The sequence below is a fragment of the Lolium perenne genome, chromosome 1 (assembly GCF_019359855.2).
Source record: "Lolium perenne isolate Kyuss_39 chromosome 1, Kyuss_2.0, whole genome shotgun sequence".
In the NCBI taxonomy this organism is placed as follows: Eukaryota; Viridiplantae; Streptophyta; class Magnoliopsida; order Poales; family Poaceae; genus Lolium; species Lolium perenne.
In genome coordinates, this window is record NC_067244.2 from 43,771,760 (window position 1) to 43,785,777 (window position 14,018).

Below are 14,018 nucleotides of genomic sequence, written 5' to 3' on the forward strand. Positions count from 1 at the left end.
AGTTCCTCCGCTGTTCAGGAAGGAGGGGATAGTTAGAGATATGGCAGCCCGCATTGGGGAAGTACAGAGCGTAGATCTATATGCAATGGGGGCAAGCGGTACCAGTTTCGTGCGACTTAGGATGAAGCTGGATGTGAATAAGCCTCTTACGAGGTTTGTTGACCTACACCCTGAGGGGAGTGAGAGGATGCATTTCCAGGTGATGTATGAGAAGCTGCCCAGGGTTTGTGAGGTGTGTGGCTTGTTTGGACATGACCAGATGGAGTGTGGAGATGGAGTACACGAGGAACAAGCAAAGCAATATGGAGCATGGATGATTGCACCTTACGAGGACTGGCATCCCCAGACCCCGGGTTTGAGTGTGAAAATACTGGCGAACGAGGGTCGCCGAGGGGGGAGTGGCAAGGCAGATGGGAATTCCCGCAAACGACCTCAAGGGGGCTCACCAGCAGGAAAACCCCAGGGGGCCAAGGGCCCTGTTTCTGGCATGCCTATGATCTTGGCGGATCCAGGACAGGAAGGAAGGGTCCAGGGAAGTGGGGCGAAGAAGAACCTGGAAGTGGCGCTGAGGGAGGGCGCAACTGCAAGCAGCACAGGGGGATCGCCAATTAAGCCGGACCCCAAACGGCCTCGGAAGAATGGGGACGATACTGAACAGGCGGGCTCTGAGGAGCTCCGCCAGGAACAATGAGTTGCATGTCGTACAACTTCGCGGTTTGGGAAGCGACGCGACAGTTAGGGAGCTCCGTGAGCTAGTAAGACGCTTCAAACCTACCGTGATGTGTGTAGTGGAGACGCAAATACACAAATCCCGGGTGGAAGGACTAGCTAGATCGCTAGGTTTTGATAATTCTTTTGCTGTAAGCAGTGCAGGCCGTAGTGGAGGCCTGGGGATGTACTGGAACAATGATATTACCATCGACATTTTGCCTTTCTCGCAGTATCACATTGATGCACGGGTGAAGGAGGGGGATAACGAGCTATGGAGGCTCACATGTGTATACGGGGAGGCGCAGGTCTCCCAACGTTTCAAAACATGGGACATGTTGAAACATATAAAGTCGTCTAACCCTTTGCCTTGGGTGTGCATTGGCGACTTTAATGAGGTGCTTCATCAGCATGAGCATGAAGGAACAGCGGAGAGGAGCCTTGCACAGATTGCGGGTTTTAGGGAAACAACCGATGTTTGTGGTCTAGCTGACCTCGGCTACGAGGGGAGAAGCTGGACGTACGAGAAGCGGGTGGCGGGTGGCTCTTTCTGTAGAGTCAGGCTGGACAGAGCTTTGGCTACGACAACCTGGAGTACGAGGTTTCCGTTGGCCACGGTGACAAACTTGACAGGGGTCACATCGGATCATGGTCCGATTTTGCTTCGCTGGAGGGAAAACGCTAGGCAGCGGAGAGTAAACGAAGAGAAAATCTTTCGGTATGAGGTAATGTGGGAAAAGCATGACCAGTTTAGGCCGTTCCTTGATGAATCATGGCAGGCGGAGGGGAAGGCAGTGTCAATGGGACAGCTGCAACAAAAGTTGGCCAGAATCTCACTTGAGAACTGGGGAAGGGACACCTTTGGGAGTGTCCAACGTGAGATCAGATCGCTTACCCAACGCCTTGCGGTGTTGCGGGATGCGCCCTTGCGGCAGGAGCCTTCGGACGAGGAGGTCCAGATTACGCGTAGTCTGGTCGAGCTCTATGATAGAGAGGAGCTGATGTGGCGACAACGGTCGCGGGTCCAGTGGCTGGCCGAGGGGGACAAGAACACGCGTTTTTTCCACCTCAGGGCGAGTCAACGGAAGAAGAAAAATAAGATCTCTCGGCTCACAAGAAATGATGGGGCAGTGACCGAAGAGGAGGGAGAGATGGCGGATATGACAAGAGCCTTCTATGAGCAGTTGTACCAGACCGAGGGGATTTCGAATCTGGGAGAAGTGATAGATGTGATACCAGTAAAGGTGACATCAGTGATGAACGGCAGCTTGTTAAAGCCTTTCAAGGAGGAGGAAGTTAAAAACACCCTCTTCCAGATGTTCCCGACAAAGGCTCCGGGGCCAGATGGATTCCCAACACATTTCTTCCAGACTCACTGGGAACTATGTGGCGAAGAGGTGACTTCGGCGGTCATACGAGTGCTGAAGGGGGAGGATGATATGCGAGATATCAATCAGACTTTTTTGGTCTTAATTCCAAAGGTTGCAAGGCCGGAGGAGCTGGGTCAGTTTAGGCCAATTAGCTTATGTAATGTTATTTACAAGATTGCATCCAAGACGTTGGCAAACAGACTGAAGGAGTGTTTACCGGAGATCATTGCGGAAGAGCAGTCGGCCTTTGTTCCTGGTCGGCTGATTACTGACAATATTATTACCGCTTATGAGTGTTTACATTTCATGAAGCGGAACAAGGCGAAAAAGAATCGTTTCTGTGCTCTTAAGCTGGATATGCGTAAGGCATATGATCGCCTTGAGTGGAGGTATTTGGAGGTTGTCATGCTCAAGCTGGGCTTCCATCGCCTTTGGGTTCAGATGGTTATGCGGCTGGTTACTACGGTATCCTTCCAGGTACTGTTTAATGGAGGAAAGCTACAACAATTCATACCCTCCCGAGGGGTTCGTCAGGGAGATCCGATATCCCCGTATTTGTTCCTATTGGCAGCAGAGGGCCTTTCGTGCCTTTTAAAATATCATAGTCTTTCATCAGAGCTCCATGGACTAATGGTGGCGCCGTCGGCCCCGGCGGTGAGTCACCTTTTTTTGCAGATGATAGCCTGTTGCTTTTCAGAGCGGATACAGGGAGTGCGGAAAAAGTTCAGCAACTGCTGAACATGTATTGCATGGCCTCGGGTCAGAGGATTAACCGGGATAAATCATCCATTTTCTTTAGTAAGGGATGTCCGGGAACTGTTAAGGAGAGTGTCAAGCTGGCCCTCGATGTCCAGAGTGAGACACTCAATGAGAAATACTTGGGAATGTCGACTGATGTTGGAAGCTCAAGGAGCAGTGCTTTCAAGTATATAAAAGACAGAATTTGGAGCAGAATACAGGGGTGGCTCGAGAAGCTATTGTCAGTTGGAGGAAAGGATGTACTAATCAAATCGGTGGTGCAAGCAATCCCTATTTTCTCCATGGCATGTTTTAAACTGCCGAGGGGACTATGCCTACACATTAACTCGATGGTGAGGAAGTTCTGGTGGGGCTGTCGCGATGGAGAGCGGAAGCCAGCATGGGTCTCCTGGAAGGAGATGTGTAAGCCTAAACATATGGGCGGTTTGGGGTTTAGGGACATTGAAATTTTCAATCTGGCTCTGCTGGCCCGGCAGGGGTGGAGGATGCTCCAGAACCCAAATACTTTGAGCGCTCGAGTGCTCAAAGCACGGTACTACCCAGGGCAACATCTGTTGAGCGCTGAGGTGGGTGCAGCCCCGTCGCAGATTTGGAGGTCTCTCCACGAGGGCCTGCAGGTCCTGAAACAGGGGTTAATAAGAAGGATCGGAGATGGCGAATCCACCGATCCGTGGAACGATCCTTGGATTCCACGTGATGGGATGCTTAGGCCACTAGCTTGCCTGACGGAGGCGTCAGGGGCACCGCCGGCCCGCATGTCGGAATTCATTGACAGGGGTAGGGGGAGTTGAACGAAGACAAACTACGCCAGCATATGCTACCAATGGACGTTGAGCAAATTATGAAAATCCCTCTATGTTCAAGGCAGCAAGGCGATTTTTGGGCATGGCATTACGATCGGAGGGGTTTGTTCTCCGTAAGCTCGGCGTACAAAATGTTGGTTGATTTGAAGGACAGGCGGGAGGCTTGGCTTAATGACAAGGCGTCGAGCTCTGATAGAGAGGCGACTGCAAAGGAGTGGTCTCAGTTGTGGCGGTGCAAGGTACCATCAAAGGTGCGGTTGTTCCTTTGGAGGCTGGCGAAGCAGTCGCTGCCAACGAATTGGGCTCGGCACCATCGCAAGATGGCGGAAGATGATCGCTGTCAGCTCTGCGGTGCACAAGACACATGGCGCCATGCTTTAATCGATTGCACTATGTCGCGCTGCGTGTGGGCGCTTGCCGACGAGGAAGTGACGGAACACATGCATAGGTCGGAGGAAGGAAACGCGAGAGAATGGCTAGCTACTATGACAAAGACCAGAGCGACCAAACTAGGGTTTTCGTCACCCTTTGGGCGATATGGCATGCGAGGAGGAAGGCGATACACGAACAGGAGTACAGAAGCCCCCTCTCTGTTCATCTGTTTGTGGAGAAGTTTATCGAGGATCTTAACCAATCGGAGGAAGGAAGGCGACGCCAGCCGGTGGTGGCCCATGCGGCAGCACCGGCGTGGATACCACCCCCACAGGGCATGCTGAAGATTAATGTCGATGCTGGGGTGGGGAAGAACTCGGGAAGAGGCACGGTTGCGGCAGTGGCGCGCGACTCGAATGGGCTCTTTCAAGGAGCCTCGGCGGTGGTCTACCCGGGGAGAATGGACGCCGAGACACTGGAGGCTTTGGCGTGTCGGGAGGCAGTGTCCCTGGCCCTCGACGTAGGAGCGCGAAGGGTGAAGGTGGCGAGTGACTGCAGCAACGTCATCGCAAGCTTGGAGCAGGGAACCTTTGGGGTCTATGCTCAAATTATCAAGGACATAAACGAGTCTAGATGTAGTTTCGATGTTTTATCTTTTGTTCATGAGTGTCGGCTGTCTAATAAAGAGGCTCATAGGTTAGCTAAGAGTAGTGTGCTGTTGGACCAGGGGCGCCATGTCTGGCTCCTGGAGCCACCAGCAGGTGTGTGTAACCTTGTAACCTCTGAAGTTTGAATAGAGGACGAGGTTTTCTCAACAAAAAAAAAAACGTGCCCCGCTATGTTTCTGCCTCTCCCTGGCGCACATCTCTCCCCTTCCATGCCGCCAGATCCGCGGGTTCATCGTCGAGCTTGGACCGCGTGGACGAACCCCGAAGTCGGCGACGAGGCCCCGACCTTCCATACGCCGTCTTTCTGCAGCAACGGGTCTCGCCTCCGTCTCACCCCCTACCAAGAGTCAACGTCCCCCTTCAGAAACCCTCTCATTTTCCTCCCCATCTCTCCACTCGTGGTGCGGCGGTGTCAGATGCAACGCGCGGCCGGAGAAAGGGGAAACTGCATACCCTGGTATTTCCTTGCTCCTCTCTCTCTCTCTTCCTACACTACCATCTCCCTATCCTGATGTGCCTCTCCTCTATCCCTTGCAACAGCACGTCGGAGGCTCTTGCGGCATTTGCGGACCGACGACGAACGGGGACGGGGCTGCGGTGGAAGACTTATGAAAGGGGTGGCGGTGGCCTGACCTCCCTCACGCCAATTGCAGGAGGACGATCAGGAGAACAATTTGGGCATCAGTCGGAGTGGAGGGCGGAGGTCAAGATGAACGCGAAGACCTCCAGACGAGAGGAGTAGTGAGGAGGAAGAGGGCAGAGGCCAAGACCCGGCCATGCTCATCCCTTCTTCAAATTTATCATCTGGAGGATGTGCCTCATCACGTTCTCCTTCACGCCCACTGGAAAACCACACTGTGTCGATGGATGGTAGCCACTTCATAGCTACGACTTGTTATATGTGAGTGGCCAAGGATGGAAGCTGAGACTCCGAGGAACTACCTGTGGTGACAAGGTTATCATGGTCTGGTATGATTTTTAATAATTGTTTCCTACTGTATAAGCACCTGCAAGATGTTTGTAAAAATGCCTTGACAGGCTATAGTTAAGACTATCTTGCTGGATTAGCTGGTAAGTTTCAATGTTGAAGGCTTGCTTGCACTATGAGCGCAGCAGGCCATTTTGATCAAAAATTATAGAAGACACTCTAAAATATTTACACCATGGTTTGTTGATTAGTTAATTTCAGGGAGACTTACCCACATTGTCCTTGTTTTAACAACCATTGATAATATATTTCCATTGGTTTTAACAACTGAATCTTTTATCTCTTTTCTGGGAAGTGCTAATTTTTAAACCACGATTGTCTGTACTCACAGAGTATTCAGTACTTGGTGTACTTTTATGTCATGGAGGCTCATTCTGGTTGTAAAACCAGTGGACTGCTTATGGAGAAGTGAACCGGCCAAATCTGATTGATCCATCACTAGATGGTATGTTGTGCAAAAAACTACCTCAGCTCTTTAGTCAAGGAGGCTCCGGTAAGAGCAGTATTGTTTCAAGGGTTTGTAATCTTGACTCCACTTCATCCACACTGATTACAAATAGTTGATTTTCTTCGATGGTAGTTTTTGAAGCTTCATCTAATACTTTCACCTGCCAGGATTTGTTATTAAATAGTAATATCATAATATATAAGTAGAACTGTGCACATGCTAGAGATGAAAAACAAATGATTGAAGGTCCAAATCTGATAGGTTCAAAACCAGTGATGAAAATCTGATAGGTTAAAAATCAGTGATGAAAATCAAATGATAGTAACTACTCTTTCTCTCTAGGGGCTTTATTTTCTGGTTCACAAATAAACTGTCTAAGACATTAAACGGGTTGGAATATGATAGTTCTTTGTACGTGGAAGCATGATCTGATAATCCCAATACCAAAACTGGAGTTGCACACTCTGTAGGTGTTGTAGTAGTATGCACTTTCCGCTCAGTGCAAGTTCAAGTTAAAATTTCTCATTACATCAATCCAGGAGTTGAAATCTCTAAGGCAATCAGATGTTCTCATTACATCATTCATCGTTTTCAGAATTACATTATCTTCTCTCCACTTTGCCCATTCCAGTAGATTGGTAGACTCTTAGACATAGATTGGAATGAGCACTGTGATGGGAAAGTGTTTCCGCTTGGAGTACATGCATACTTAAAACCATCTGCAGACCCTGATTGTGACCATGGAGTTTCAAAAGCTGATATATGTGACAATTCTTGCCTTATGAGATGCATCAGCCTTCCAATTTCCATGGAAACCTTTTTCAGGATCACTGATTCTCAGGTACATTACTATATATTCATTTATCTTTGTGCGTAGCATGCTTTAGATTTACTATTTGATCTCTCAGAGAAAACAGAACAGGTGCCTCCACCATGGTACATATAGCATGCTTCAGACATGTGTAAGGATATGTCGAGATTTTTTCTGTTTGTTTTGTATCTTAATGGGGTTTGAGCTATGAGCATACCTGAATAGCCAAGGCATTTATCGTAAAAATCTGGTTGAGATGAACTGCCTGGATTAATTTGCTCTATTGAACAGAAAAGAGTAAACCTTATATTTTTGTTTTTTAGGTTGAGTGCTTTCTATTTTGTCATCATTAACATAATTACATTGTGTTCTCTTGCATTGTGCAAGTCATATATTTATTCTGACTTAAGGCACTACGCCTGCATCTAGGGAAGTATCATTCTTTGGACTGGCAATATGCAAATTGTCTTGATAAGGAGGGTCCTTTTGGCTATGCAGAAAGAAAGACTCGTTGCAAAAATATGTTTGTCTCATGGCATTATATTTGCTGAACATCTGGTTCCACTAGCATGCAGGGGGTGTTAGTACATGATGTGCATCTTATACTAAGGGATCTTTCCAAAAGCTCGCTCACAACACTGACTAAAATAGGCTGCTCTGCTGCCCCAACGTAGATAAAGCCCCATGATTTTTGTTTCTTCATTACATGTGAATAGACGTGGATTCCAATATTAGGGCACTATACAGGGCTTAATCAAGGGGATTTCGTTTTTGATGTGTGGTATCAAGATCCATCCATATCAGGGTGTGGCAGACTTGCAAGGAGCGATGCATACAGTCACCAGTATAATCCTTTGGTCCTGTCAGTTAGAAATTTGCTTGATATAGATAATATAATTGGTTCTGTGGCCACCAGTATAATCCTATCAATTAGCCTTTATTGTGGAATTGAAGTGCACAACTCAGTAGTTGTCGGTTGGGTATGGCCCTCCTTGAGCTCATCGCTGGTGGATATGACCAAAGGAGAAAAGTTTTTCTTGCATACCCATCAGAGCAGTAACTTAAGTTGTATGATAAATATTGAAAACGAAGTTTAACACTGTGTTTACAATTCTTCTACTGAAATTATTCTTGTTTGTAGTGATAAAGCTCTGCATTCATGAAACTGCATTTTAGGTTCATGGATCTTTTGGGATATGAATCTCGGATGAAGCTCTGCTGGGTACGAAAATTGTATCAGAATGATATTGTGATGCATTAACTTCTTAGTACCAATATCACTGGCGCTGACAAGTCACAAATGTGCTTAGTAGTACCAGTTTGCGCTTATGGGTCTGAAAATCCCTTCAAGATCTTGGATGTCATATTGAGTTCACTACTGAGCATACCCCTGCTAAAGATTAGACGAAGTCTGTTGGTGGAAGATACAAAGGTGACATCTTCGTGTAGTATTATTAATCCACTTTGACCAGCCTAATTTATGGTCATTCTTTTGCATCAAACAAAAATGGTATTCACAAGTAGAGTTTTTGTAAGAAGTTATCTTTTTTCTCACTTGTTAAGTTTTACTTACACATGAATATGTAAATATTGCAATCTACCTTCAGTTTGCGCATCCCTGCATCTGCCAGCTTACCCCAGAAACAAAAAGGAGTATGCATTGAATCAATTTGTTCTATTTTGGCTTGATATTTTGTTACTTCTGCGAAGTTTCAATAATTCTTTCGGCTATCAAACATGAGCTGAAAACTATTGCCTCCATGCAGGTCGTTCCCTGTTGGTTGGGTGCTACCATTTTGAGTTTTTATGGCATGAAAGAAGATGTCTCACTAGCCTTCTTGGCTTCTTGTGGTATAATTTTTTGTTCAGAGCACCTAAATCCATCACTTATATTTATAGTAAATAAGCTGAAACCTGTATGTTGAGCTCCAATTCCAACATCACCCATGTTGAATGCTGCTTAATTCATGTTTGTCAGCCATGAAGTTCAGCAAGGATGCATCTCAGCCGCACAATTTCAGTCCTACGGGCATTCCTGGGTGTGTCTTTAGTTGCCATCCTTCCTTCTGGTTCAGTTCTCTTTTGAATTTGCAACTTTGCATGTGTCTTCAAGATCTTAGGCTACTAAGGAAGCTGTCGATGCTACTCAGGAACAAAGTCTTTCACTTTGAGCTCCACGTCATGTATGAAACGTGAGATCATTTTTGTTCCTTTCAAGGTCACATATTATGACCGTCAAGATGTATATGGGTTTTAAAAATCGAATTTGGTTCATCTGTCGAGAATAAACATAGGTTGCCCAACCTTATCCAGATTACCATTGGTACAATGCGTCTTATATGTTTAGAACTCGCTATTTTCTAGATTAGTTGAGATATATGTGATGTAATGTTTTCTAAGAGATATATTGATATCACTGTAAAGTTCCATCCATCTCAGTTGGCATTGCAGCTTTGAAATTTTATGTTAGGCATGTGGTCAAAGGAATACAATAAGTAGATTGGTTCGTTGGGTACTTTATAAAGTGCAGTTGCCAGTTACATGGTTAATTTTGATAAGCTATAGTTGGTGTTCATAAAACTGAATGACCTTTTGATAAGCATCTTTGTGCTTTTGTTTGTACCATAGCAACTCACATAGGTCGAGCCGCCGAGAGAAGTTGTTTTGAAACATGTGTGGAGACAATAAAATGAAGACCGTTTTGGTTTTTAAGCATGTCTGAATTTTTTTCCTCCGGGAGAGGAGTGGAGTGAGAATATTGGTAAACCAGAGATAATTGTGAGTTGTTGCTTTCATGCGGATGATGTAAAATTATATTTTGCATTGATTTATATTTTAACAAAAAATTGTATTATTGCAATGTTATATGGCCATCTATTTCTATCTTGTGATTTGCTTGTGTTATCTTTACATGTGCAGCAAATATATATGTATTGTTTCCCGTGGCAACGCACGGGTATTTATACTAGTTTACGAAAACATTGCGTTTATAAACTAGGTACCGACGGTTCTTGTGGCAACTTATCAAATTAGTTTCCTCTACCGATAACTTGTTCCTCATCGACAAACATGCCTCCACACCGTGGCTGGAGAGTAAAATGATTCGATGTTAGAACATGCAATTTAAGTTACAAAGAATGGTAATCTACCCAAACATACTTGCATTAGCACAACTCGACTGGGATGTCGATATATTTTTCTGACCACGTAGATCACCAGTTGGTATTCAGAAATTCTAAACATGTGAATATCTCTAAAAACAAAACCTTATTTTACCCTGTTTTCAATAATAATGACAACGAAGAGACATTTATCTACATGAATGTGTGTTATGCTTGTTGGAGATATGCCCAAGAGGCAAAAATAAAATGGTTATTATAATATATCTTTGAGTTTATGATAATGTTTACATACCATGCTATAATTGTATTAACCGAAACATTGATACATGTGTGTTATGTGAACAACAAGGAGTCCCTAGTAAGCCTCTTGTATAACTAGCTTGTTGATTAATAGATGATCATCGTTTCATGATCATGAACATTGGATGTTATTAATAACAAGGTTATGTCATTATGTGAATGATATAATGGACACACCCAATTAAGCGTAGCATAAGATCACGTCATTAAGTTATTTGCTATAAGCTTTCGATACATAGTTACCTAGTCCTTATGACCATGAGATCATGTAAATCACTTATACCGGAAAGGTACTTTGATTACATCAAACGCCACTGCGTAAATGAGTGGTTATAAAGGTGGGATTAAGTATCCGGAAAGTATGAGTTGAGGCATATGGATCAACAGTGGGATTTGTCCATCCCGATGACGGATAGATATACTCTGGGCCCTCTCGGTGGAATGTCGTCTAATGTCTTGCAAGCATATGAATAAGTTCATAAGAGACCACATACCACGGTACGAGTAAAGAGTACTTGTCAGGAGACGAGGTTGAACAAGGTATAGAGTGATACCGATGATCAAACCTCGGACAAGTAAAATATCGGGTGACAAAGGGAATTGGTATCGTATGTGAATGGTTCATTCGATCACTAAGTCATCGTTGAATATGTGGGAGCCATTATGGATCTCCAGATCCCGCTATTGGTTATTGGTCGGGTTATTGGTCGGAGAAAAGTCTCAACCATGTCTACATAGTCCGCGAACCGTAGGGTGACATACTTAAGGTTTGATGTCGTTTAAGTAGATATGGAATATGGAATGGAGTTCGAAGTTTTGTTCGGAGTCTCGGATGGGATCCAGGACATCACGAGGAGTTCCGGAATGGTCCGGAGAATAAGATTCATATATAGGAAGTCACTTTCCAAGTTTGAAAATGATCCGGTGCATTTATGGAAGGTGGTTTCTAGAAATTATCCGGAATAAATCACTATGGAAGGAGGAGTCCCTAAGGGACTCCACAAACCCTAACCAGCCAACCAAGTGGGAGGGTGGAGTCCATGGTGGACTCCACCTCCTTGGCCGGCCAACCCACCTAAGGGAAAGGTGGGAGTCCCACCTTGGGTAGGACTCCCTCCTTGAGTAGGTTTCCCACTTTTGGGAGGTTTTGTAGTTGGGATCTTATTCGAAGACTTGGACTACAACTCTTGGGGACTTCCACCTATATAATGAGGAGCCAAGGGGAGGGTCCGTCCACACCAAGCCACTCTTGGCCGCAGCCCCAAGTGGCCGGCGCCCAAGCCCCCCTCTCCCCAAACCCTAGCCTCTCCTCCTCCACATAAATACTCCCGCAGCGCTTAGGCGAAGCCCTGCCGGAGTTCTCCACCACCACCGTCACCACGCCGTCGTGTTGGCGGGATTCCGAGGAGGATTGATACGTCTCCGACGTATCGATAATTTCTTGTGTTCCATGCCACATTATTGATAATATCTACATGTTTTATGCACACTTTATGTCATATTCGTGCATTTTCTGGAACTAACCTATTAACAAGATGCCGAAGTGCCGATTCTGTTTTTTCTGTTTTTGGTTTCAGAAATCCTAGTAACGAAATATTCTCGGAATCGGACGAAATCAACGCCCAGCATCCTATTTTTCCACGAAGCTTCCAGAACACCCGGGAAGGACCAGAGGGGGGCCACAGGCCACCCAGACCATAGGCCGGCGCGGCCCAGGCCCTGGCCGCGCCGCCCTATAGTGTCGGCGCCCCTTCGACCTTCTGACGCCGCCTCTTCGCCTATATAAAGCCCCTGGACCTAAAACCTCGAGACGGAAAAGCCACGGTACGAGAAACCTTCCAGAGCCGCCGCCATCGCGAAGCCAAGATCTGGGGGACAGGAGTCTCTGTTCCGGCACGCCGCCGGGACGGGGAAGTGCCCCCGGAAGGCTTCTCTATCAACACCGCTGCCATCTCCACCGCCATCTTCATCACCGCTGCTGCTCCCATGAGGAGGGAGTAGTTCTCCATCGAGGCTCGGGGCTGTACCGGTAGCTATGTGGTTCATCTCTCTCCTATGTACTTCAATACAATAATCTCATGAGCTGCCTTACATGATTGAGATTCATATGATGATGCTTGTAATCTAGATGTCATTATGCTAGTCAAGTGAATTTTACTTATGTGATCTCCGGAGACTCCTTGTCCCACGTGTGTAAAGGTGACAGTGTGTGCACCGTGTGGGTCTCTTAGGCTATATTTCACAGAATACTTATTCACTGTTATGAATGGCATAGTGAAGTGCTTATCTCTTTATGATTGCAATGTGTTTTGTATCACAATTTATCTATGTGCTACTCTAGTGATGTTATTAAAGTAGTTTTATTCCTCCTACACGGTGTAATGGTGACAGTGTGTGCATCCGTGTTAGTACTTGGTTTATGCTATGATTGTGATCTCCTGTAGATTACAAAGTTAACTATTGCTATGATAGTATTGATATGATCTATTCCTCCTTTCTTAGCATGAAGGTGACAGTGTGCATGCTATGTTAGTACTTGGTTTAGTTGTTGATCTATCGTACACTCTAAGGTTATTTAAATATGAACATTGAATTGTGGAGCTTGTTAACTCCGGCATTGAGGGTTCGTGTAATCCTACGCAATGTGTTCATCATCCAACAAGAGTGTAGAGTATGCATTTATCTATTATGTTATGTGATCAAAGTTGAGAGTGTCCACTAGTGAAAGTGTAATCCCTAGGCCTTGTTCCTAAATACTGCTATCGCTGCTTGTTTACTGTTTCTTGTGTTACTACTCTTTGCGTTACTACTGCTTGTTTACTGTCCTGGGCAAAGCACTTTTCTGGTGCCGTTGCTACTTATTCATACCACCTGTATTTCACTATCTCTTCGCCGAACTAGTGCACCTATTTGGTGTGTTGGGGACACAAGAGACTTCTTGCTTTGTGGTTGCAGGGTTGCATGAGAGGGATATCTTTGACCTCTTCCTCCCTGAGTTCGATAAACCTTGGGTGATCCACTTAAGGGAAAACTTGCTGCTATTCTACAAACCTCTGCTCTTGGAGGCCCAACACTGTCTACAGGAAAAGGAGGGGGCGTAGACATCAAGCTATTTTCTGGCGCCGTTGCCGGGGACCAGAAAGCTACACAACAGGGATTTCCTCCCTCGTCAACCACGCGCAAGACCTGGACAGCAAGGATCTACTACTTCCGCTGCCCGCTGGAACGGGGAGAAGGACGTCGTCTTCATTAACACCGAACGTGTGACCGAGTACGGAGGTGCTGCCCTATTGTGGCGCCGTGATCAAGATCTTCTACGCGCTTTTGCAAGCGGCAAGTGATCGTCTACCGCAGCAACAAGAGCCTCATCTTGTAGGCTTTGGAAATCTTCAAGGGTTAGTCTCGTTCATCCTCTCGTTGCTCCCATCTTCTAGATTGCATCTTGGCTTGGATTGCGTTCTCGCGGTAGGAAATTTTTGTTTTCTATGCTACGAATCCCTACAGTGGTATCAGAGCCGTGTCTATGCATAGATGGTTGCACGAGTAGAACACAATTGTTTTGTGGGTGTTGATGCTTATGTTGTCTTTAGTTCGAGTACTTTGCATCTTTGTGGCATGGTGGGATGAAGCGGCTCGGGCTAACTTTACATGACCGCGTTCATGAGACTT

At 45.9% G+C, this 14,018-nt stretch overlaps 2 protein-coding genes across 2 annotated transcripts; both read left to right on the top strand.

The window, feature by feature from the left end:
* Positions 1 to 893: 893 nt before the first annotated feature.
* On the top strand, positions 894 to 2,850 carry LOC139832052 (uncharacterized). The gene is made up of 2 exons (XM_071821479.1): positions 894 to 2,555; positions 2,776 to 2,850. The coding sequence occupies exons 1-2, from the start codon at positions 894 to 896 to the stop codon at positions 2,848 to 2,850; spliced, it is 1,737 nt and encodes a 578-aa protein (XP_071677580.1).
* A 1,262-nt stretch (positions 2,851 to 4,112) lies between these two features.
* LOC139832055 (uncharacterized) lies at positions 4,113 to 4,805 on the top strand. Its single transcript, XM_071821485.1, has one exon. The coding sequence runs from the start codon at positions 4,113 to 4,115 to the stop codon at positions 4,803 to 4,805; it is 693 nt and encodes a 230-aa protein (XP_071677586.1).
* Positions 4,806 to 14,018: the final 9,213 nt, after the last annotated feature.

Excerpts from the sequence above, each read along its gene's own strand:
- LOC139832055 (XM_071821485.1), top strand. The coding sequence starts at position 4,113 with ATGGCTAGCTACTATGACAAAGACCAGAGCGACCAAACTAGGGTTTTC.
- LOC139832052 (XM_071821479.1), top strand. The coding sequence starts at position 894 with ATGTACTGGAACAATGATATTACCATCGACATTTTGCCTTTCTCGCAG. Across the intron at positions 2,556-2,775 it reads TTACTACGGTATCCTTCCAG|AGCGGATACAGGGAGTGCGG; the intron begins GTACTGTTTAAT and ends GTTGCTTTTCAG.